Genomic DNA, 27,065 nt, shown 5'->3' on the forward strand with positions numbered 1-27,065 from the left:
GAGGGCTATCAGCTCTGCTGCCTGGGCAGATCGTTGTGTGATGCAGGCTGTTTCAACTACTGTTCGGGCTGTCGTTACTGCATAGGCAGCTGAAGTGGTGCCATCTGGGAGCTTGATGCATGAGCCGTCTACCCATAGCTCTCCATCGGGGTCAGTGAAAGCAGTGTCTCGGAGGTCAACTCTACTCCTAGTTTGTTCGTCCGTGAGGGTCACACAGTCGTGTATGGGAGGAACGTCGGGGTCATTTTCAGGCAGGGGCAGTAATGTGGCAGGGTTGAAAGTCGTGCATCGCTTTAGTGTGATGTGGGGTGCAAGTAGCGTCAATTCGTACCCTGTCAGTCGTGCGCTAGTCAAATGTTGAGTCTTGGTTTGGTTCAGAAGGGTGTCGACAGCATGGGGTACTAACACGGTGAGGGAGTTTGAAAGTACTATTCCTTCACTCTGGCGTATAGAGACAGCAGCGGCAGCTACTGCTCGAAGGCAGGCAGGCAAAGCTCTGGCTACAGGATCAAGAGTGGCGGAGAAGTAGGCACAAGGGCGCTGCTTAGGACCAATTGATTGAGTTAGGACAGACAATGCACACCCCTCCCTTTCGTGGGTGAAGAGGGAGAAGGGTTTGGAGTAATCCGGGGTTCCTAGGACGGGTGCTGAACAGAGTGCATTTCGTAATTCACAAAAGGATGCTTGACACTCAGGGGTCCAAGGGAGCGGGAAGGAGGCATCTTTGGTTAATAGGGCAAGTAGGGGTTTTACAATGAGGCTGAAGTTAGGTAACCACTGTCTGCAAAAAGAGGTTAGGCCAACCAAAGAGCGGACTTGCTTTTGTGTTTTTGGGATGGGGGTGTCTAGGATGGTTTGGATTCGGTCGGGTGTAAGTTTCCTCCCTTCTTTGGACAGGAGATGGCCTAGGTAAGTCACTTGTGGCTGGCAGAACTGTAACTTCTTTTTGGAAACTTTATGGCCATTTTCTGCAAGAAAGTGTAGGAGTTGGACAGTGGCTGTTATTGCAAGTGGGGTGGTGTCGGCCGCCAAAAGGATATCATCGACATATTGGATCAACACCACTCCATCTGGTAGCTGGAAGGCATCCAGCTGTCTTTTGAGGGCCTGGCTGTAAATGCTGGGACTTTCAGTGTACCCCTGGGGAGCTCTACAAAATCGGTACGAGCGGGATTTTAAAGTGAAGCCGAAGAGATAACGGCTGTCTGGATGGATGGGGATAGAGAAAAACGCATTCTTAAGGTCGATAACAGTGAAGGTGGTGGCAGTGGACGGGATGAGGGTCAGAATGGTGGTGATATCGGAGACTACAGGGTATTGGGGTACAACCACTTTGTTAATTTCTCGCAGGTCGATGATGAAGCGGTATGCTTTCTCATCTCCTTCGCCTTGCTTTATAACAATAGGTAGGATTGGGCTGTTGCAGACGTTGCTAACCACCTCTTCAACCACTCCCGCATCCACCAGAGATTGAATGATCGCTACCAGTGCCTTCTCGCCTTCGGGAGATATCCGATATTGTGGGAGTTTCGGGAGCATAGCGTCCTGTCTTACGGTTATATGAATGGGGTCAATCATCATTCGTCCCACATCAGAGTCATTTTTGGCCCATAGGTACGGAGGCAGAGTATCAAGCAAGGACAGGTCAGCATCGGTTATGGGGCACATGTGTCGTGCAGGGCAAGATTTAGGCATGTCTGGGTTGTCGTACAGGATGACTCGGATCCCATCTGGGGAACACCTAATGGTAGCTCGAAAATGTTTCAGTAAGTCAATGCCCATGATGGCGTCAGGGGAGTTGGAGGAGAGCAGAAATGTCGCGTCAGTGGTGTTGTTTTCTAGGTCAAAGGTGATAGGTACGGACAGGGGGTTAGTGGAGGGCGTTCCATCGAAACCTATCGATGTAATGTGTGAGCCAGACAAGGGTGCCCTTGGAATCAGTCGTTTCGATAACACACTACATGTCGCCCCAGTGTCTACCAAAAATGGAGACTCTGTACCCAGGACCTTAGCGGTGACATAAGGACCTTGCTGGTCAACACAGAGCTCGACTGGATCCCTCCCTTGCCCCTGGCAGTCCTATGCATCCAGGGGCATTCTCACCATCGGACAGTTGATATTGGTTCTGTCGGGGGCGGTCAAATGTGTTCAATCTCCCTGATCTGTCATTGGTGGTGTCGTTTGTGTGCCCTCGTCCTTGTACTCTATTTCTCGGACCACCTGCCACTGGGGTCCCTATTTCTATTCATCTCTAGCAGAACCGGACACTGGGATTTCCAATGGCCGAATCCTTTGCAGAAGGCGCATTGGTCATTGCTAATGTCTCTACGTCCAGTGTGGGGTGTTGGGGTGTGATCTTTAGGAGGTAGATTTCTGGGGGTGGTCGATTGGTAGTTCCCCCTTTGGTGTTCCCGTCCTACCGCTATACCTTGTATCTGGGCTATCATCACCCTTTCTTTTAAATCTTTCTTCTTTTTCTCGGACGCCCCATCATTCTCATTCTTTTGGTGCTCGTAATACTGAGCCATCTGAAGGATAGCTGCGGGTTTGGAGGCCCCCCAACTACTCTCACTCGTCTGCAGTTTTTGGGAGACCTCTTGTGATAGGCCCTTTACATAATTTTGTACGAACAGGTGCTGTCCGGTTGCGGTGGTCATGTCTTGGCCACTGTAGTCGGAGAACACTGTCTCGAATCGGGAGAAGTATTCTGACACATCTTCCTGGGGTTTCTGTCGACAGGCCGTGACTATCGACCAATCTACCTTTTTCTCTGGGATCAGTGTCTTTAACTTCTGAACTAATTTGTCTGGGAGTTCTAGTATGTCCTTTCCTGGTTTCCTTCCAGGCTCTCGCTGTCTATCTAGTTTACCGAGTTGGTCCCAGGTATGTCCAAACAGATCTGTGTGGTCAGCCTTCCGGATTTGCTTCCACACGTCAGCTGGCAGGCATAACCCGAAGAACAAGTCAATGTCCGCTAAAGTCATTATCGTCGAACCCAAGGCTGTGCCTAATTCGGTATAGAATGCTGTCGGGTTCTTTCTTAAATCGGGCAGAGTTTGTTTAAAGGTTAGGATATCTTGTCGGTCCCATGGTTGGTAAACCCAATTGTACACAACCCTCCCTTTTGCATCTGCATGATTAATATCATCGCTTGTTCCCTGGCCACGTGGCGGGATCCAGTAAGGGGCCGCTTCTCTGATGGGCATCATAGTATTGGCTACTTCTACTGAGGTCGTTTCAGGGACTGTAACCTTGGCTTCTGGTTTTTGTTCCGTGAGGTGGCGGAAGACCTCAAGCATCTGCATGAAGAGCTCTGTCGCCTCACATTCAGTCCCATCTCCAACATCAACCTTTCTATATAGCGTTGTCAGGTTAGCGAGGCCCTTACTCTGATACCTATCCTCATATGCGTTCAGGGTGTGGTAGCTGAATCGCAAAATGAAATGCCGTCTGTGGCTGTCGGCATGCGAATTATATATGTTCATTGTGTATTCTTCGCTCTCCCTTCGTTCTACTAATGTCTTTGCTATTTTGTCGATCCCATCCCGCTCATCTTTGCTCAACCTATTTGGTCTGGCTGGTGGTTGTTTGCTAGGCTCGGGGTCACCTGACAATGTTGTTAATGTGGCTGGTGCGGAGGCCGTGAGGGCTGGTGCACTAGCGCTAAGGTCACTTTCGCTCGCACTCGGGGCTTGCAAGCTTTGTTGGCAGGGGGCATATGGAGGGGGCATGTAGATGATCGGGGGACCTAGCAGTAACTCATCATTCGCCCGTTGTTTGGAGGGCAATTCAGGGTAGAGCGCAGAGGGGGTCCTAACAGGACATTGACCTGTCGACCCTGATTCTTGGTTTTGTGCAGCTTCTTTTCTTTCTTTTATTTCTTCTTCTAGTTGCTTAGCGGCCAGGTGGGCTGCCTTTCGTAATTCTTTCCCTATTTTTGCTTCTTCTCTTTTCTTTCGTTGTTCCGTTTCTTTGCGCCACATGCCTATACTATCGAGCATAGTGGGCGTGGTCTTATTTTTCTTGAGCGCTATTTCCAATGTTTTTATTTTATTTTCATCAAAGGAACCTATCAGTGGCCACTGACTTTCAGGGTTCTTCTTTGTATATTTATGCCATAGCTTAGTATAAGCTATAGCGACTAGTCCATGCTTAGTGAACATGTCCTTATTAGGGGTGCCTTCCAGTGGAGCTGGATGGTTCATCTCTAATAAGCGGTCCGGGCTGTACAGGCTACCAATCAGTGGGGAGAAGATAGGCATGACGGGTTACAACGGGGACAAAGGTCTGCACTACCTATCTTATCACGGCGGACAAAGACTAGACAGAATATTTCTATTCTACGTTGTTTGTAGGCCGTGAATACCTCAAAAGAACCAATACCGAACACTTAATGTACGGTCAATCAAACAATCAATGGGGAGAATAAGTGGGTACGACGTGTTAAAGTTTTGCGTTACCCACTCTTTCTCTACCTGCAAAGAGAGACCTTGTTCTTCCCTGTTTGCAGACAAAGAATCTCCAGACAACAATCCACGAACGACAGTTCGGGAAAACAGTGGGGGAGGAAGATAGGCACGACAGATTACAATGGGGACAAAAGTCTGCGTTACCTATCCTTCACTGCTTGCAAAGAGAGAGCCTGTTGTTTTCTCCGTTTGCAGACGGTGAATCTCCAGAGGTATCAACAAAGCGTAATACTAGTATTATCCAAACCAAACAATCATTTCTCAGTTTGTCGTGTTTACACGACCTTACCCGGACCGCATGGACGGTTTCCTGTCTTCTGAATCCAGCACCCGATCGTCCTCTCTTCTTCGTGATGTTCGTGGCACTCCTGATGGTTCCCAGTCAGGACCGTAGATCACTCGAGAGAGGTCTGTTCGGAACTAGTGAAGGTCGGATGATCGGCTGTCAGACGAGGGTCTATCGGACACGAGCTCTCCCGATCGTTGCAGTCGTTCACTCTGTCGTCGGGACCTCTCCCACTGGATCCACGTGTCGCTGATGGGCCCCACGCTTTGGGACGCCAATTGTGGAAAAAGGTAGGGCTATGACCTTTTTCAAGATTTGCCCGGCGCTAACCGCCTTTGTACCATTCAAATTACCAAGCAATGAGGCAGGCGCCGGAGACCAGAAGGCAGGAAACAGAAGTTTTATTCCGACGGAGCAGAACACATCAGATCAGACAACAAGGTATCGTCTCGAGGTGCTCTAACAGCCTCTCGGAGGCCTGGCCTCTTATACACTGGTTTATGGCATGTGACCTTTCTTTATTACAATCAGAACATTGTGAAGTAAGGAAAAAGACATCCCCGTAATCCTCGTGTCAATCCCACCCCCATATACCTCCACAATAGAGGTCCTCAACCTGCTGATAAGAGGATAAGAGTCATCACGCAGGATAAGAGTCATCACGCAGCTGAGTATTCCGCCGAGTCTTAGGATGTGTGCGCCTGATCATATCCCAGGGGGTGGGGAGGTCTTGATCAATAGAGGGTCCTTTGAAGAAGATCGACTTCATACAATAAGGGGCAGTAAATGATATCTCCCGGCTTAGGCGATGGCCTCGGACCTGTGTGGACAGCTGGACACGGGGGAAGGGGTCATCAAAGGAGTGGTATTCATGCCGCGTGGACAATCGAGCGCGGAGGGAGGGTTTATCAACAGAGGGGCATTCATGGGAGGAGAGGAGATGCTGGTCAGGCGCAGGCGTGACTCCCAAGGACAGGGTCATGCAGAAGGGTTATGCTCATGAGGGGGAGGGAGGGGGAGCCAGGGTGCGCGGAGGATGCTTGCTGGGTCAGAGGGGCGCGCTGGCGATCGATCGTGGACAGGGAGACCATGATACCTAAAATGGCTGCCGTGCACGTCGTACGTGGGTGACAAGCTGGCGCAGATGATGTTTAGCTCGCAAACTAAAATTCCACACCACCCTCTTCAACGTCTACATGAGCCCCCTCGCGGCCATCGCACGCCAGCACAACCTCAACATCAACTCCTACGCTGACGACACCCAGCTGATCCTCTCCCTGACCAATGACCCCGCGGCCGCCAGAGCCGACCTTCACGAAGGGATGAAACACGTAGCCGAGTGGATGACGACCAGCCGCCTGAAACTGAACTCAGACAAGACGGAGGTCCTCATCTTGGGCTCCTCGCCCTCCGCCTGGGACGACTCCTGGTGGCCCCCCGCCCTGGGCACCGCACCCAAACCGACAGACCACGCACGGAACCTGGGCGTCATCCTGGACTCCTCCCTCTCCATGACCAGACAAGTCAACGCCGTCTCCTCGTCGTGCTTCAACATCCTGCGCATGTTACGGAAGATCTTCCGGTGGATCCCCACCGAGACCAGGAAGACGGTCACCCAGGCCCTCGTCACCAGCCGACTGGACTACGGCAACGCCCTCTACGCCGGAACCACCGCCAAGCTCCAGAAGAGACTCCAGCGGATCCAGAACGCCTCAGCCAGACTCATCCTCGACATCCCACGACACAGCCACATCTCCGGACATCTGAGAGACCTGCACTGGCTCCCCGTCAACAAAAGAATCACCTTCCGTCTCCTCACCCACGCACACAAAGCCCTACACGATCAAGGCCCGAGCTACCTCAACAACCGCATCAACTTCTACGCTCCCAAACGCCATCTCCGATCAGCCAGTCACGCCCTCGCCGCCGTCCCCCGCATCCGAAGAACGACAACAGGAGGAAGGTCCTTCTCCTACCTGGTCGCCAAGACCTGGAACTCCCTCCCGACCGACCTGCGCCTGACCCAAGACCACCTCTCCTTCAGGAAGAAGCTCAAGACCTGGCTGTTCGAGCAGTAGCAGCACCCCCTCCCCCCCGACCCCCCCCCCCCCCCCAGCGCCTTGAGACCCTCCGGGTAAGTAGTGCGCTCTGTAAATGTCTTTGATTGATTGATTGATTGTTATGTAGGAGGTGGTTAGTGTAAGATCTAACCTCGTTGGTGTGCTCTTCCCCAAATGTTTTGCCGCTGTTACCTTACTTTGGTGAACTCGTTTTCGTTGTCATTAGAACTTTATGCAATTTACCCATGCTAACCAGTGCTAAAGTACATGTGCTTTTTCCTTTAAACATGATAAAACTGGCCTACACTTAATTGGTGCATTTAATTTAAATTTAAGCCCCTTGTAATGCATTTTAAACTGCAATTTCAACCTGGCAAAATAAGCTTTTTTCCAGGTCTAATCTTCCCTTTGAATACTTATGCGTTCCACTAAGGTAGGCCCTTAAAGCTCATGCTGCAGGGTGCATGGTATTTTACAATGCAACGTTTCCGCCTTTGGAAAAGTTAGAGCTATTGGCATTGTAAATGACAACATTTGTATTTATGTGTTGGTATTGAAAACAGATAAATAAATGGCATTGTCATTTACATTACCAATAGCTTAATCTCTCGCAAATATGAGACCTATTGTACCCTACGGACGAGCTCAGCAGACAGCAATTACTACCACACACACACACACACACACACACACCCAGAGCCAGCCACACACACCCAGAGCCAGCCACACACACCCAGAGCCAGCCACACACACCCAGCACCACACACACACACACCCAGAGCCACACACACACACACACACACACACCCAGAGCCCCACACACACCCACCCAGAGCCACACACACACCCAGAGCCCCACACACACACACCCAGAGCCCCACACACACACCCAGAGCCACACACACACACACACCACACACACCCACCCAGAGCCACACACCCCCACCCAAATCCACACACACCCACCCACCCAGAGCCACACACACCCACCCAAAGCCACACACACCCACCCAGAGCCACACACACCCACCAGAGCCACACACACCCACCCAGAGCCACACACACCCACCCAGAGCCACACACACCCACCCAGAGCCACACACACCCACCCAGAGCCACACACACACTCAGGAGAGCAAGCACAGCAAGGGGGCAGGGAAGCAAGCACAGCGAGGGGGCAGGGCAGCAAGCACAGCGAGGGGGCAAGAAAGCAATCACAGCGAGGGGGCAGGGAAGCAAGCACAGCGAGGGGGCAGGGAAGCAAGCACAGCCATGTTTCCAGTGCTTGGCTATTCTGAACAAACCATTGGTATCCGGCCTGCCACTCAAACAAAAACAACTCGAGGGGGCAGGGATGCAAGCACAGCGAGGGGGCAGGGAAGCAAGCAGAGCCAGGTTGCAGGGGAGCAAGCACAGCCAGGGGAAGGGGAACCAGGGGAAGGGGAACCAGGGGGCGGGGGAGCAAGCACAGCCAGGAGGCGGGGAAGCAAGCACAGCCAGGGGCCGGGGAAGCAAGCACAGCCAGGGGGCGGGGAAGCAAGCACAGCCAGGGGCGGGGAAGCAAGCACGGGCAGGGAAGCAAGCACAGCCAGGGGGCAGGGAAGCAAGCACAGCCAGGGGGCAGGGAAGCAAGCACAGCCATGTTTCCAGTGCTTGGCTATTCTGAACAAACCATTGGTATCCGGCCTGCCACTCAAACAAAAACAACTCCCAGAATACCTTAAATAGCTAAATGAAACCTCAGAAGTAGAAACATTATTACACCCATTCCTATGAAGCTCTTCACCCACTCTCCACTAATCTGTTTGAATCCTCAATCATGAGTCAGTGCGAAGAGTCCACAAACAAAGGACAAGTTACTATAATACATGTACTAAATGTAGAATTAAGGAGGACAACCCTGAGTCAATGCAGAGTCAGAGAAAAAAAGTCCCTGTCAATTTCTGCACCTACACAGTTCTTTAGTTTTTATTATGTCGCGTGATCTCCTTTGAAGCCCTGCAAATGGAAACGTATAAATCTGCCTTCTGCGCTTGCATGTTTACCGTCTATGCTCACAGGGTGCTAACAGATCCCTTGCCGCCCAGCTCTGTGATTTGAAGACCATTTTTTTTGTTAATAAAAATGTCCTGCCTCCCAATTCGGCATGAGCAAATATTTCTCTGAAAATCTGGTGCATTGGCTGGTGTTTGCGATTGACCAAGGGTGGGGATAAGAGGCTGACTCTCTGGCGTGAGTACAGTGCTGAGGGGGGCCCCTGCAGCTCGCCCCCACCGGCACTGCAGGGGCCTGTATTACGCCCCTGGCACTTTTCAAGAGTTAGGATTTTTTTTCACCCCGAGGGTGAGGGCCAAAATGTAGAGCCCGATAGAGATCCTTTTTAGCACTTGCTTTTTAGGGCTCGCTGCGAAAAGCGCGCGAAAGAGCGCTCTCGCATAGAGAACTATAGCTCACCCAACAACGAGAGGAAAGTGGACACAAGACCTAGCCGCGCGCAGCACTTTGTCATAGGATAACGTTGCACGCGTGAACTTCTGCTGTTTTCAGCTTGCCAGAAAGAATCTGATCACATTGCGCGCCTCGTGAACAGTTCCTTTGGAATGCAGGGGGAGTCTGGAGAGGGGCACGTGGCGCTGTTCACGAGGCGCACGGCGCTGATAAACAGGCTGGCTGCAGTTAGCATAGTGTTTTGTGGAGAACAGCTCTAATGCCCTTTCCAATGCTTGTTGTGTCTGTTATTTACCACTGCACACAACACAGATACATTTTAGGGTAAAAGTGCAGTAGATGGAAGAGATTTCTAAAGTTTGAGCAAATACTTATGCAACGGGACAAATCATATGTGCATTAATCTAACTGCCATTTGTGCAAGTTGCCAAAATGTGCAAAGAATACGTTATCCTGTGCGCTGTCAGTGCTGGTTCTAGGGAAACCCGGTACCAGTCAGCCACGTAGAATACACATGCCATGAGCTTGCCTGATTGCCCAAGCAAGCATGGAATGCTGCCCTTATGCAAGAGGAGGGGGGCTGTAAAATGTGATTGTATAAACAGTTACAAATGTTAGCACCAAAGCTGTGAAAAAGACAAGAGGGTGACGAGCATGGCTGGGTTTGGACATCATGGTTATCGCTGAACATTTAAATCAGAATGAGATGTCAGTAGCCTGCAGCGTTTGCAGACACAGCACTCATTCAAGGTCGGCATTGGTGACGCAAGGCTAATATTACGTCACTGAACGTGGCCGCCATTAACCTGATCTGCTGCTAACTGAGCAAGGACCACGGGGAGTTCACTAAATCCATGTGGAAAAAACAGCGTAGTTCTGCGGGACAGCCCTCCTTGTCACACCCTCTGTTCATTTCACCAGGACGGCACAGGGCTCATGGTCAGTCTGTGCAAAGAAACGTGTACTTTAACAGTACCCCTTGTCGCCCACGTAGTGTCGCATACACCTGTTTTACCAGTCATCATAGGCCTGTGTACTTACAAAGTGTATTGCATCTGTGTTTGCATGACGTATATCACGTATTTAACTCTGTCGAGACTCCAGTAACGTGGATAAATTTAACGCCACTGTGCACTTTCCACATGTGGATTCATCATGTGTGTGTAAAATCTACGTGTGTTCATGTGTCACGCATTTATTTGATCAAAGTCAGATACAGGCGCGGCATTAAAACTCCGCTTCTCTCGCCCTCTCCCACACCAACACGCATACCACAGAGGTGCACACACACACACCCAAACAGATACACACAAACAGAAAAACAACCAGGAAACATACCATAACTCAGACAGATCGACACGGGAGCACGCTGACATGAAGAGACATACATAGAGACACACCAAGGCATACACAGAGACTGGTAACCGTATACATGCACGCACTTAAACACCGAAAAGCGCACTGATTTGAACACCTTTACAAAATAAACACACATATTTAAACACTTATACAAAAATTTAAACATCTATACAAAAATAGATTTGAAAACGTTGGTACTAACAGAAATAGCTACATGTTGACACATACAAGCATTCAGGGCTCCATATGCATTGGCACGAACATCATACACACGCCGCCTCGAACACATACCTGTAGACACATACTGACAATAATAACAGGACACTCGCAGTCGCATATTGACATGGACATGACATGGGCTCGCCTTCATTTTCTAGCGCCCCCCCCCCCCCGTGTAGTCACAAGCAGAGGCACCGGCCAGAGGGTTCGGCTGTCCACAAGCAGCAATCACCGAGCAGAGGAAGAAATCCCCAGGACTCGCAGCTCTGCCAGGCCAGGACTCTGGCAACAACCAACCAGTAATGCCCGGCGCAGACAAACGGAGATCCGCTGCCCCAGCTGTGCTTATAGACAAAAACAACCCCCGTCGGGCAGCGGCTACGCACTTTAATCCCCAGTCTGTCTGGGGCTACAGACAAACAGCAACCCCTAACCCTGGCTAAGGCTACAGATAAACAAACAGCAATATCCGACCCGGATTACGGCTACTGACAATCCCTAGCCCAGGCTACGGCTACAGATGAATGGCAACCCCTAGCCCGGGCTACGGCTACAGACAAACAAACAGCAATCCCCTGCCCGGACTATGGCTACTAACAAACGGCAAAGCAGAGTCCGGACTACGGCTACTGACAAACTGCGGGAACGGGCACACGGACAGCGGGAGGGGGGGCGGGAACGGGCATACGGACAGCGGGTGGGGAGGGGAGCACTCACCTGGACTTCTTCCGGCGGCGGTCGGCCTGGAGGAATGACCAAAAAAAAACCTAAGAAAAAAAATAATAAACCACCGCCGCAATGACGTTTTAAAAGGGACGGAGAGGGGAAAAAAAAAAAATCGCCGGAACGCCCACGAATCGCCTCGGAGAATGACAGACAGATCTCTCTTCCAATGGTTAGCCTCCATTTATGGAGCTAGCCAATGGAAGAGAGAGGTGGGAATAAGCCACATACTGTTTTAACATAAGATTGCGCCTGCGCGAACGCTGCTGCGCAGCGGACGCCAGGCGAAACCTAAAAAAGTAGGACATGTGTGTTTAGGTTTTACTTATCCTGACAGTGAAAAACTCCTTAAATCCCACAGACTAACACTGGATTTCCTTATTACATTTATTAAGTTGCAACTTCAGACTAGAAACAGATAGAGAAATGTTTATACTAAAATGGATTGTAATTTAAAATTACCTTAAACAGTCAAGTGGATCTTAATTTAGATTAACTTTTAACATGTCTTTCTTCCCAAAGTAACGGTGCCTGTTTCCTGCACAGTCCTTGGTTCAAATGACTGTGAATGGCTCTCCTGTTGTATTTTCGGTATTACTTCCAGACAGTGATAAGAAAGCTTGGGTACTTCCTGACAGGATGGTGGAAGGAGCTATACCTTGCCCTGATTACATTTCAAATGGCTCTGCCTGCCAAAGGAACTGGACACCAGGCATGCCTTGCCTATGACACCCTCGACAGTTCGGAGCAAGGCGAGGAGCAAGAACTGACAAGCAACAGTTTGGGGGTAGGTCAGAAAATGTATCCACGCAAAGGTTGGCTCTAAAAGTAGGACTTTCAGAATCTCCTCGGCCTGTAAAAGATTAATAGGAAGGACTGCCCTGCTAGTTGAGGAAGAGGGACTGACCTACTGACTAAAGAAAGAAGACTGGACCTGCCTGCCTTGAACCCAAGTTAACCAGAGAGACTACAAGGACCAGTGGCTGACCTTCTGTGTGAGCTACAGGAGACACAACAAGCTTCCAAAGGCCTCCTTGCAACTGACCAGTACAAACTAGACCTGCCTGAGCCCGTCTGCTGACCTCTGCTGGACGGAGTCCTGATCTCCAAGAAACGCACCATGGGTCGTGGACGGTTGGCTGCCATTGATGTGAACTCCTCGACCAGAAAGTAAGAAAATACTGAAGTTTGGGCTCCTTGCAACTGCAAAGTGACCTCTTCATGGCAAGAATGGACTGCCCACAATAACCACCAAAACTCTTTGCACAGACAGGGATTGTCCTAAACGCCCAGTAACACAAGACATGCATTTTACGGCGACAGTCATGATCAACTAACGCGAAGCTCCAGCGATGACAGTTCTTCGCGCTTCAGCAACGACAACAATCGACCTGCTCCTCGCACAGACAGCCTCCTCCTTGCAACCCCTGCCAACATGTACCGCACCCTTTGCGATGGTCTTGAAAACGCAACTCTTCAGCCAGACTAATCTGGTCCCTTTATCTGACCTGTGCTCCAAGGTGGTCAACCCGCACTTGTAACTTTCCCCCACTGCAGAGCGACCAGATAACAGCACATGGTGCTTTGTCCTTCTAGGCACTATTTTTGCCTAAAACGTAAGAAATTAATATCTACGGTTCTACTGATAGGATTGCTCTTGTTTTAGTGTCATTTTATTCAATACAATGTAGTCTAGTTTTCTAAATTGATTTGAGACTTTTCTTGTGATTTCACTGTCATGGTTTGTGTGCGGCATAAATGCTTTATAAATTGTCTTTTAAGTGAAGCATGACAGCTTTTGTGTTAAGCTGCCAGAAGGTTAAGCAGAGGTTGAGTGAGTGGCTTGTGTGGTTAACCTCGATAAGGATTGAGTTTAATATTTGTGGAGAGCGTCCACCATTCCCAACTAATCACCCAAGTTCTTACAGACAGCAAAAAAATAATCTCAGAGTTGAACACAGACTACTTTCCATCAATCTTGTTGATGAATTGCAGGCAAGTGATGGACTGGTAGTTGATGAGGTCATCAAGGTCTAGTGTAGCTTTCTTTTACAGTGTTGTAAAAGCATCTGATGACAAAGGGTCTTATTAATATGGCTGTCGGATGATGCCCTTTGCCCTGGCAGTGTTGGATTTCTGGCTCAAGTATTTGGACCTGAAGAAAGCTTGTGTTCAATCCCTCATCAAATATATAAGATCCTCTAGTAGTACAAGACAGTCACAGTTGTGGCAAAATCCCTCAAAGGAAAAGGAGGAGAGCCTTCCGTTGAAAAATAAACTCACTTCCCCAAGCAGTGTCAAAATAAGAAGTTTCAGTGACTTCCCCATGGAGCAGCGACAATCCGCAGCAACATCTCAAGAGGCCCACTCTGCTCCAGTTTGAGGCCCACACTGCTCCAGTGTGAATGCTTGTATTTGACTACTTTTAACTCATTGATCCTCGACCACAAGAACATGGTATTACTTTTCATTGTAGCAACAAAAAAAATTTGATCTAGGGTTTCTCAGACAACTAAATGTGAACTCCCCTCGCTCACTACTTCAGTTTACTCCTTGGATTTCACATTGGAATCTTCATCCTCCAACCGCTTTATCATCAAAATAATGAAATCCGACAACTTACACTTTCAGTCGCTCTAAATGATGAAGCACTTTCAAAATCTAATTGAAAACTGGTGCTTAGCATACAAAGGCACATTAAAGCGACACAGATGCATTTTAACCCATTTCAATTTGAGGAGGAGATGGAGGTTTCACAAACATTAACTCTTTATTTTTGGAAGTTCAGAGATTTCATTATCTCTGGTACAAACTAAGACATTAACAGAAGCTCCAAATGCTTTCTGGACCCTCCTACTACCAAGTGAATAATTTTACCCACTCTCCTGTCCATTAAGAAGGAAATTCAAAACTCACCCTTGCCATCTCTAGCCCTTGAATCTAGCAATAATAGTTGATTTTGTATGTCATCTGTTCCACTGTAATTCACCCTATAATCCTTGTGATGTGAAATACTGTGCAAAACTGTTAAATAAGTAAACAGAAAATACATAGTCGGCTATATTCTTGATACAATGAAAGTTTCCCCTTTTTGGTATCCCCCTTTTCTAATTATATATGTTGGTTATTAGATGTGAATGTCAACATATAAAATATCCTTTATACATGTTATTTCGTATGAATGGAGTCTTATGTTCTAGTGTTAATTTTGAATGATGAACAAGGTTTGATGGAAGCTGATAATTAACCTTCTCATTTATTGTTTTTTAAACAGAAAAAAAAGTTCCCTAGAATCTAAGTGAAAAGGTGCCATGGCTTTTTCTGCTGCTTGTTCTGAAAGGTTCAAAATTGAGCATACATTTTATGTAAACTACGTACAGATTGTGAAAAGACAGAGGGGAACTTTGTGCTGGAGACAGAGGCCATTTAGAATCATATAACTTCCTTTGATGAAGCCTACCGGTCCTATCGGTAATTCCCACATTTTAAGTCCTCTAGGTAGTGCTGCAACTATGTCTCTATTCCCAGTGGTAATTCCTCATACTAAGTCCTCTAGGCACTGCTGGTAGCTGATTCTCTGGTCCGGTCAGTAACTCCCCCATTCTAAGTGCTCTAGGCAGTCTTTGGTCATAGTGGTAATTCCTCATTCTTAGTCCTCTAGACAATGCTGCAGCTGCCTCTCTATTCATACATCCAGTACACTCCCAACCAAAACACAAAGGTAAAAGACTTTTACAATGCCAAAAGCTCTAACTCTAAAAAATGCGAGACCTATTACAATGCAAATGTTTGTTTAATGTATACTGACTTATTAAACATTGTTGTTGTGCTGATCTCAAAATTAGATAGACAGCGCCACCACGTGGTGGGCAGTAACTAAAGCTGGTGCTGACAATTAAGTGCTGGTGCCGAACACCGGAAATCACTGGCTCAAATTAAGCACTGCTATGCAGTATATAAATACCAGCTATGACACTTGTCCTTATTGCTAATCAAGAGCATAGAAAGTGATGTTCACTAAAACCAACAAATTAAAACATATGAAATTAGAACCACAGTGAGTGAAAGCCAGTGTGTCACTGTAAGTATAGGAAAACTAGCCAATAGAAAAATGTTCACTTATTTTAAACTAGATAACTCCCATAACATGATAGGGGAGAGAAAACACTAGACTGAAGAAGGCAAAAGCACAAGAAAAGCTTTCTAACTCTGCTATTTCAGTGTGGAGAAAACTGATGAAATAATACTAGCATGTTAGGATAATGGCGGAAATGTGGGTAGGTAGTATTTACGTATGTCTAACAGAGTTTCAAAGTGGGAACTTGCCTACAACAAAGTAAGAGAGCCACATTGCAGGAACAAGCCATATATGCACTCAGCATAATGTACATTAAAAGTGTGAACAGACCAACTACAGAAGTGGTCTATTATAGCATTAAACCAGGGGTCTCCAACCTTTTCTGTAATAAGAGCAACTTATGTTCAATAAAAATGATCCCGAGCTACTATTAGTAGTGCTGTAATGGTGACCCCATGAGGCAAGACCACAGAATTGCACTTACCAGCAGTAATCACTCAGTGCATTAGGCAGGACTGCCAGTCAATGTATAAAATGGCTTTATCAATATGGAATACCTCTATGTGGGTAATACACAGCAATCATAGCCGCAATGCCTCAGGCACCAAAGTAACAGTATTATCAATAAGTCTCCCCAACATCGCATTTTGTCACTAAAATATTATCTTTAAATATATTTTGGAAATTCAACAGTTCTCAAAATATGAGATTATAAATTCTGAAAATGCAGCATTTTCATCTCGAGAAAACACCTCTAATTTTTGGCATGCATGTAATTATTTAGCTAATCAAAAACGTCTAATTTGTTAGGTTGGGGTGCAAACGGGAGAGCTACTTGTGGGTAGCTTCCGAGCTACCCACTGGAGAAACCTGCACTAAGCTTTAGTTTGGTCAAACAAGGATGTGCCCAACAACTGCAACAATAAACTACCTCTGGGGCACAGAGTTTTTCATTAACACATTAAACCCTCATGCTCACACTTCTCTCCTAGAATCTGTATATCTCTCAAAGTTCTGTACCCTGTCACACAGCAGTGGAAATATTCACAATCATACGATCTTGAGTCGACTTGGAGGAGCCTGCTTTTCACAACTGTTTTCCGACAGACACCAGGGTTTTGGAATGTGTGCCCTGCATACACTATGACAGAGCTCTCAAGGGTTAAGAAAGGAAAAGGAATAAACTTAGATTTGAAGAACAATAATGGCGTAAACCACAGTTCTAGGAAGAAATATGTTCCTTAATAGGGAGATGTTGAGTGACATGAAGATACTTACTGATGCCCGGGATGGATTCTATAGGTATGTACCGTACGCCTTCCTTGAAGCAGGACAGTCCAGGATACACCTTCCGAATCTGTGCTTGCTTTCTTTCGATCAGCTTTTTAATGATCTGCAATGACAAATGGGGCTTTACTTTTGATCTGGATTTAGGCAGAAGAATTAGTCCAACAAGTTGTCAGAGAAAGCTACAGGACAAGAAGCCTTTTGAAGAGTGGCAACACAAAACAACTAGTGACAAGAGTTGTGCAAATTAAATATCATCTAAAGATCTGAATCCTTGAACTCCTAGAACAATAACTTATTTTATTCGGGACTTCAATGGTACTGAACAATCTCAAAATGAACTGTTCAAGAGCATTGTTCTGCTTTTGTTTCATTTAGCAGCAGAATAAACTATAGCTAACAAGAGTAATGGTAACAGGTCAATTGTTCTAACAAAGTACACTAATCTTCCTATATAGTATGCAAGCACTTTACAGAAATTTGTAGCTTAAATATAACTCAACTTATTAGTAATCATTGTATTGACCTTGGCAAATTAAGAAGTCATCTCACGCGGATTTTAAAATGATACACAGTTTACACAAATATCTCTGCAGCAGGTGCGTTACCCAGTGAATATCTTAGTCTTAACTTTTTTTAACAGTAAAAAGCGAGTTACTAATCTTTGATAACAGTCTTTCTGGTCTTATGTGGAACTCCCAATGAATCATTGCTGATATTGGAGGACCCCCACTGACTTATTATGGGAAACTGATTCCCAGCCTAAGCTTTTTCTATGATCTGAACTTCAAAACAATACAAAAAAAATGTAGACCCAAACAAATGCTCAAATATAGAAATATTTTGTTTAATTCAAAATCAAATATAGAAAACTTTTCAAACTTTCAATTTTGCTTCTTTATGTGTATATACTTTAATTTTAACATATTAATTGTAATATTATTATCATACATAGTGGTGGCACCCCTGAGTTGGCCCCGTGGACCATCCTCGGACCACAGGTTAAGAACACTACTCTATATAACCACAGATTATTCAGTCTTTTGAATTCCCCAAAGGCCCAGTGAGAAAAACTCTCTAAAATAACTGCAGCAGACAACCAGGTAAGTCGAAGTCCAAAGCGTTCCATAAGTGCAAGGAAACCAAATAGGATTTGTCCCCCTCTCGCTACTTGAAATCAGTTGAGAAGTTGCATAGTCTTCACTCTGAACGCCAGGCAATTCAGTGTCCTCGGACTCCGAAGCCAATCAAAGGCTGGTCGGTTACCCCGCCGCAGACGGAGACCTTTAACGAGGCATTGCAGCAGTTATTTAAGATGATGCCGGCTCCCTCTGGAGCGCCTTAAAGCCCCATAAATCTGCAGGAACCACCAGTCTCACTTCCGCCGTGGGCCTGTTCCTGCCACTGAATTACCCCACTAGGCCTCCTTCCAGCTCCCTGTTGCTGCAGGCCCATAGCTCCCCCTTCTAACCCCAGGGACCCGGCTGTGTCGACACCAATCCAGACTACAGAGTTCTTGAGCAAGATCCATTTCTGAACTCCAACCCAGAGTCCATTTTGGCCGCACCAGACCTATATTGCACTGTGAAATCACCAAGGTGCAGCCTACAACTTTAGAATGCAACTCCAGCCCCTTCCACGATACCAGTACAGTTCAGAGACAGGTTAAGGGCTTCAATATCACTCTCACAATGACGAAGAGGCGGCGCACAACTTACTCCTCCCTCATTCATAACTAGACTAGACCTACAAGATCCAAATGGGTTGGATACCTCTCGGAAAACTGAGTCGGAGTGAGCACCAGGCCCACCCACTTCGGAGGGTGCCTGCTTTGCAGCGGTGGTTCACAAGGAAGCAGCAGGTCTTGACTACCCGCTGCAAAGACTCAGTCAAACCTCCTGACTCAGATTCTTCAACCAGTACGGACCTCTCAGAACCCTGATGCCTCTCAATGAGGCTCTTGACCACACTTGGATGGTGGCATCAGCAAAGCTATGTTTGGCTTCCCGAGTCGGTGGATCTGCGGCCAAGTGAAACACACCAGCTCCACCGACTCCGGACACTCTTGTAGTTCAAGTATAAACAAGCAAAGTGACCCAAACGCTTTCTCTTCTGCACCCCCTTATAAGGAGTCAAAAGGTATGGATACTTTCGGGGAAAAGGTATTTAAATTGACTCATCTGGCCCTATGTTTGAACAACTGCTATTGAATTTTTAATATGTGTGATTCTCTAATACCTATATATTGAGGCCATTACAACTTTTTAAGCAAAGAAAAATAATCAGGCAACACCAGGCTATAAAAGCAGAGGTGAGGCCTAAAGTTGAGGCGGTGCACTCTGGAACGGATTCTGCTGTTATAAATCTTCAACAGCACAAACTCCCCTGAAATGAGTTTGAAATCAGGAATCTGGAAAACATAAGTAAGCTGTTGGGGGGAAAAATAAGACAATGCTTATAAACATAATTCAATATAGTGAGGGAATATTTGTAATCCAACGCTATATTCCTAAAGAGTCAGTAGATTTAGAATAAAGATGGACAAGCCAATCAGGACCTGGATTAGACTTTGAAAGGAATTTACACTATTTTGCAAATCTCTTTATTCAGACACCCTCAACAATGCTGGGGTTCTTTAGAACACATTTTTAGTTTAGGACCGAAGAAAATAACACATGGGAGCTCTCTCTCTCTCACATACGCACTCGAAATCATAAATCAAGGTAAAACTCCAAAGCTGCTCTGGATGACTGTATTCTCTGAGTTTTGTAAGCACTTCAGAGGGGTTCGATTTTTTGATATTGATTCCGGTTTTACAAAATGATCACCTTGTTCATGGCCACTACAAGCTGCAAATTACAAGGGCCTAATAAATGCAAATCTTACTAGCTTTTCTAAATATCTACGTGAACAAGTGTATTGGCAATGCAAATAAATCTGCCTTTTAACTGAAGGCGGCTCTTCAGTCACCTGTGTTTAAGCATTCAATAAGTCACCATAGATGCACTCATTCATCCTTGTATTCATGCATCTATCCATCCACCCAGTCATTATTTCATTCACCCACTTACCATCCCACAATAAAACCCACAAACTGAACTATATGCAGGATACATGAATACAATAAAAGTAGATTAAAGAAAACATTTCACTGCCTACATGTAGCAGTCATATGCTTGAAAGAAAAAAAAATTGAAGATTGCACCGGGCAGTTACTCGCAACGGTGTTGTACATAGTGCATCATTGTCTTAAGGTTCAAACATGGCTGCCACGTTTAGAAGCAACAGGTTTGCCATCTTGCAACAGTAATACTGTGTTACACTGGGAAAATACCATTCCATGATGGCTGCTTAGTAAATATTGCCTCATGAAACTCATGTATAAGAAAGGGGTGCTTCAACTCCCAGATTTCAAGATATACTTCTGGCCTACTTTAACAGGTCGTTTAAGCCCGGCTGATCCAGATCCATCATCTTTCAGCTACCAGATAGCTCAGGGGGTTGACTTTAGGCTTTTCATTTATAGGCTGGTGATCCCAACTACTATATAAGGGTACATGTCAAAGTAATAAGGGATCTGTTTTTAAATATTTAATAGCTTTTCTAAACAAAGATACACCGCTCTGAGATAATCCTGCTTTTCCCTCGTTTTTTTCCGGATTCAACCTGTAGGTCTTGGGTACACCATGGGGTTCTCACGCTGGTCCAGCTGTATGATCTCAATGACATTCGCTCTTTCAGGACTCTAAGATATGTACAAGCTTCCTCGCCATTTTTTAAAAGTATTTACAAGTAAGGGACTATATCCAGTCGGGTTTTAATATTCACTTGACATGGAAGGCTCAGAGCTTATGTCCTATAATTATGAATCAGATAGGAAACCATTGATCAGCACGGTCTACGAATGCCTTTCTCAGTATCTCAAAGATGACATTGTGCTATTGGCAGCAAAGTGAAGTCGGCTGCTCTCATCTGAGATCCTAGTCTCAGGGATCCAGATTAATTTATGAATTTAAAGCTGCAGAAAATCTTCGTTTTGTATTAAATTCAGGATAAAATCTCCAGAAGGGGAGTGATACTGTCTCTGATAAGGCCAGATGGCCCAAGTGTAACTTTCAAGCTGCAGATATTTTACATATGTTCGCGTTATGGCCCGTTTTCCATGAATTTTGGGCTTGGGATTAAGTTTATGCCTTCTAGCTCGGGACATCAAGTTTTACTATCTACTAAAGATATAATGCTGGGAGCTAAATTTGAGTATGAGCGAGGAAACCAGCGCCTAATTACGATAATGCTATTCTGTGCCTGGGTATGTATTGCAAGTTCAGGGGTCTCTGTGACTCCTCCGAAATCAGTTGAATGGTGTGCACTCATCCATCAGATCTTGAAGTCCGAATCAGCCCTGTTTAAAGTTGGAGGTCGTTCCTCGCTGAAAAAGTTTGATAAATTCTGGATTAATCCCAGTTGGGATTTCTAAAGTGTTAACAGTGAATAATTATGTATTTTTCTTGTCTACGTCTCCAGTTCTAGATTCTCTATTTTTTTTTCTATAACTATCTCTCCAGCTTTAGATTAAGCATGTTACCTTTTCTGACTATGGATTCTTTTGCTGTTTTTTCTCTGTTTTTCTTTTCCCCTTTTTGCTCCTATTTGAATATTATGATTATTGTATTTCGAAGTCTGACTTGAAAATAATTTTAAAAAATGGGGAAAAAAGTAAATATCGCAGTAAGTGGCTAAACTGGAATGGTATCATGCATACGCCATCATTGTTGTACTGATTCAAGATGGCTGACCTAATACTTCTAAACATAACAGCCATCTTGTACTAGTATATCAATTACACACACTGGACAATACCATTCCAAAATAGCTGCCCTGTTAAGAAGCAGTTTCAGTACACTGCAGATGAAATTAAGTGAGCAGCAAGCAAGTTGCTAGGTGGCACTGTCTGGGGAGTTACAGGATGTTCTAAAAAAAAAAAAAAAAAATCTTAAAAAAGGAGATGGGGAAATAAAAGAAAGGGGACTAGCCAATTGCGAAAATGAACAAGAATTGAAAATGAAATAGGTCTCGCTTTTTATTAAGTTAAAGCCATTTTCTTTTGTAATGGTATTGTATAGCAAAGCAAATGATTAACTTCATTAAAGGCGAGACCTATTGCATTTTTAATGCTTGTTGTTTAGGCATTGCAGTTGCAGTAATCTGACCCCTGCTTCCAAAGTGAGGGCTGTGCTCGCTGCCTCCAAGATACATGAATGAGGCCGGCTGGGGGCTCCTCGCCAGCGGGTACTGGTAGGCCTGTATGCGGCACTGTTGCTGTGGGATCCGCTGGTCTTCCGCTCCACTCTTCGACATGCTCTATTCTAACAGAGACATATGGTGAAGAGAGCCCCAGATACGTCTGAAAACGCATACATATGTATACGCAGTGCACATGGGACGGCTGACTCTACAGCAGTATCAGTTCAGCATCTTTCTAATGGAAGCTCCGCGGACAAAGAGCGTCTGCAGGTAGTCTCATCGCATGGAGATTGCCTCCACCCCTAGCTGAACTCTCCTGTGCATCCTAGTCATCCCGTTCTCAGAAATCGGGAGCATGATTCATGACCATCTCTATGAAAGGATTCCCGCGTCTGTGCATCAGAATGTGCGTTTGTTTTACATTCTTTGACTTGTAGTCCTGATTTACTAGGATCGACTGCACTGCAAATCCCAGAATGCAAAGCAAAAAGGATGGCTTTCTAGCTACTAATGCAAGAAACCAGGACTTGTTAGAGCTCAGATTCAACACTGGGATTACCTACTCGATCACTAGTCAAAACCAGGATAGTTCCAGTCATGAATTGTGTCCAACAGTCACACTATGCGAGCCCCAACTTTTAAAAAATATGTTTATAAGCAGCACAAAATTCATCAAACAAGTGATCCAATGACGATGACTGAGCATTATCCAGTTATAATTCTTGTGGCGCGTGAATGCCAGCGCACACCGCGCCCCCCAGAAGGGATCAATAACCAGCATACGCCAGTCTAACTCAGTTTTTATCATTTGGTCTTTTACACGTTTGTCTCCAATGTACACAACGAAAAGCAGAGTGCGCTTTCTCACTTTGTTTTCAACTTCCCACCACCTTCGTTGTGAAAGCAGAGCCAGCTAACATGTCACGGGGTCACACTTAAGTGCATGGTCCGACACACTAACATAACATAACGTGCATTTGTAAAGCGCACGTTCACTCAAGTGTATGTTGGCGCTGAATATCAGATGTTTACTGATACCCAACTCAATAGTACTCATTGTATCGAACTCAGAAGGATGCAAAGCTAACTGGACATAATGCAATCTCTCCACTACTCCGATCCAATTGTGTTGGATAACTTTCACTGGAGGTATCTGGCATTACTGTTACCCAACTCACAATTAGTAAATTTGGCTGCATCATGAAGACAAGCTGGCGAGGCGATGGGGGCGCGCAGGGGTGTCTGAAAGGAGCTGGGGACACGGTGACGGCAAAGAAAGGGGGTGGGGGGACCGGTACAGTGGCTTGGGGGTGAGGCTAGAGGCAGCCAGGTAACTGAAAGCAGCAGCGTTCATGAGGAGGTGGTCGGTAAAAAGTTAGGAGCAGTGAGCAAACAATGAAAGGGGGGAGAGGAGGACATAGTGAAGAAAAACGAACAATAAAGAAAGCAAAAGTGCAGACAGAACGAGAGCAAATTCTTACCGCATGCGATCTCTTGTCAAAGATAAGAAATCATTTACGACAGAAGGAAAGCAGGCGAGCCAGTGTAAGTGGGCCGGCACGAAAAGCCAAAGAGAGGCAACATAGATAGCTCATTTCCAATGGCTGGCCATCATTTAGCATAAACAGTGACCCCAGTCAATGGAAATGAGGGGTGGGGATTAAAGCCCTCTTCTGAAAATCCTCTCCTACAAAATCTCTCGCAGAGGCGAAGCAGGTTTCTACCCTGCAACGCACGCGAGACCTAAAAACTGGCACCAGCCACGGTACTACGTGAACTCATTTTTAGGTGGATGTGCATATATGTTCAAGCAAAATACCATAACTCGCACGGCAAAGAGCCAGCGGCTTAGACCCCCTTCTTATTGGACTAATACTGAGAGGTATCTATCCCAAAAGACCCAGAAGGAGGTACGTATCAACTTAGGGTGGTAGGATTAGAATATCACACTTTTTGCTGGTTCACAGGGCTCTACTGCGAAGAACATTAACCAAATTAGATCCTCCTTCATAGGTCAATGGCTTATTTATTTTCTTGTGTGCTTTTGTTTAAATGAGAAAGGCCCCTATGTGCAAAGGAAAATTGACAGCGTTAGCAATATTTGCATGTTGAACTGTTCAGCAAGTATGTGTTTTGAATGTCTCAGTTCTGCTTTGATTTGACTCAACTGCGTATACATTATATTTGTCAATGTATCGGTCGGGCTAATACATTAAAATTAACAACAATCAATCAAAAGTGCAGTAAACAAGCAGATAGTATGTTTTATTTAAGGATTCTTGACATTCTCCTTTTGGAAAATAATATTGTTTTTAAGTTCAGTTTACTTTTAAGCAACTCTAACAAGACTGTTTATTTCTCTGCAATGAACAAGAAACTATCAATTTTAAGACAAGCTCATGTGTTATTTCTCTTCTTATGTTTTAGAAGTACTGTATTTTAAGTTATTTTTCTTCTCTCGTAGTGTAATAAAACAAAGGTTACCCTTGACATGAATAATGGTTTGGTATAATCAAATTACAACAAATACATTTCATTGTCTCCCACATGGTGTAAGCTGCCACTTACCTCTTTTTGCTTCTTGATGATGATAGAGAATTCTGTATAGGGAATCTTGGCATTCAACTCGCATCCCATTAATGTGGCTCCTTCATAATCCTTGATGTAACCAACATATCTTACTTTTGGTACTTTGATGTCTTTGGAGAAGCCCTGCACAAGGAAGAAAATGTTACGGATGGCCTTGCATGTTCTTTTCAAAATGACTTCTCAAAGTTACACAATACAGGCTGCCATATTGCCAACTCAATCATTTAGTTATTTGGTAAAATACACTTTCTTATTAAAAATAATGCGGTAAAGTAACAACACCATTAGGACACTGTGGAAATTAATGTAGTCCCATGTATTTTCTTCTCAAGACTTCAAGAGGTGTCTGAAGTGAGCCAAGCAACAAATTCAAAGGAGTTAAATGGAGAATCCTAGGTCAGCATTGAGGGTAAGAATGGCGGAAAGAAGGGTGTCTGGAAATCATAAGAACGCATGGAACCATGACAGAAGATGGCGGGGGCTCCTGTTTTCAGTACGGAGGGTAAGAATGGCGGAAAGGAGTGTGTCTGGAAATCATAAGAACGCATGGAACCATGACAGAAGATGGCGGGGGCTCCTGTTTTCAGTACGGAGGGTAAGAATGGCAGAAAGGAGGGTGTCTGGAAATCATAAGAACGCATGGAACCATGACAGAAGATGGCGGGGGCTCCTGTTTTCAGTATGGAGGGTAAGAATGGCAGAAAGGAGGGTGTCTGGAAATCATAAGAACGCATGGAACCATGACAGAAGATGGCGGGGGCTCCTGTTTTCAGCGTTGACTCCCTTAAAGAGGAAGGAGGGCCTCCTGCACTAGAAATACAGTGGCATCAACGGAGCATTGCCAATACACTGTGTCAAGAGCTGCAAGGACCTTAAGGAGAAAGGTTTAGCTTCAATGATAGACGTTAAAGAACAGAAAGTATGCAACGGACTATGATTAAGGCCGTCTATGGCTACATTTGTAATATATTTAGTAGTCTGCCTGCAAAAATTACTGTCTAGTAGCAACTGCTTTATTCAGACGATTGCACGCAGTTAGGTTATAATGCGGTTATGTATGCCAGAGCTCTGCCTGTTTCAATGGCCTGGACGGTCTATGATCTAGAACCAACACTTTCCTTCTTAATATTTATGTGTTATTATTTTTATTTTATATAGCGCGAACTAGACACAAGGATATCAGGCATCAGAGCGCTGTACATGAGCACCAGTTTCATTACATGAGGACACATTCATTTTTGTTAGGCGCAGGGAGAATACGTGATTTGCCCAGAATCACAGGATGTTGAGCGTCATTGCAGAGATATTGTGCCTTCTTAATGTGAATTAACAGCCCTCTCCAAACCATTTTATGGCTCTCTGAAAAGCACGAACCAGGACGCTATCTGATTAAGGTGAAGCTGAAACGCAATGTTTGGAAAAATCCGAGGATAAGGTTTTCCTGTTAATTTGATATTCACACACGAGATGCTGCTTATGGCATATACTCTTGAGGCATATGTGACTACTGCTAGAAAAATTGGTTTTTATTTCAGGCACCTGATATTAGATGAATGCAAATGTTCATAAGGTGGTTATTAATCACCGGAGGGCTACCTGGAGGAAACATATTAACCAACAGAGTACAGTCCGTGTTCACTCCATCCTTTCAGATCAAGACCTAGGCTGTTAAACGTCACTGCCTCCCAGGGTTCTGCGCTAAGATTCAATATTTACATCTGGCCCCTCGCCAGTGTAGTCCAACACAGGGCGCCACTCGGTAGGTTACGTTAAACGTTACGTTAAAAATTATTTGTAACGCGCACTATCACCGTAGGTTTCTTGGCGCTCAATGACAAATAACGTGATCCAGAGTGAGAGGGTTATTCATATGCGGATTGGAAGAGCAGAGTTTTCAACAGTCTGCGGAAACAGTCATAATTTTGGCAGAGACGGAGGGAAAGTGGCATCGAGTTCCAGGTGGAAGGAGCCAGGACAGAAAAGCTCAGGCCACCGTGCTTTTTTCTTTTAAATTTGGGAACAACAAGGAGATTTTGTGATGCTGAGCGAAGGGCTCTAGAAGGGAGGTGACGGGATAGGACCGAAGAAATGAAAGCAGGGGCTGCATCCGAGAGGGCCTTATAGGTTGTGCATGCCAATTTGAAGGTGCAGCGTTTAGAAACAGGGAGCCAATGTAGACTGCGGAGGATGGGAGTGACGTGCTGATGTTTGGGCTAGCGGAAGATCAGGCGGGCGGCCTGATTTTGCACCAGCTGCAGTCGGTGGAGGTGACATGCAGGGATTCCTGCGTACAGAGTTTTGGC

At 45.7% G+C, this 27,065-nt stretch overlaps 1 protein-coding gene across 2 annotated transcripts in view; it reads right to left on the bottom strand.

Moving 5' to 3' along the window:
- Nucleotides 1-27,065, bottom strand: part of KAT2B (lysine acetyltransferase 2B) — a 303,093-nt gene that overhangs the window by 44,105 nt on the left and 231,923 nt on the right. For both annotated transcript variants that reach the window (XM_086942167.1, XM_086942165.1), the window contains exons 13-14: nt 24,742-24,885; nt 16,921-17,035 (exon numbers count right to left, since the gene is read on the bottom strand). In XM_086942167.1, the coding sequence (XP_086798293.1) occupies nt 16,921-17,035; nt 24,742-24,885 (259 nt within the window). The remainder of the gene's footprint in view (nt 1-16,920; nt 17,036-24,741; nt 24,886-27,065) is intronic.

This window comes from Lissotriton vulgaris, chromosome 10 (assembly GCF_964263255.1).
Source record: "Lissotriton vulgaris chromosome 10, aLisVul1.2, whole genome shotgun sequence".
NCBI classification, from domain to species: Eukaryota; Metazoa; Chordata; class Amphibia; order Caudata; family Salamandridae; genus Lissotriton; species Lissotriton vulgaris.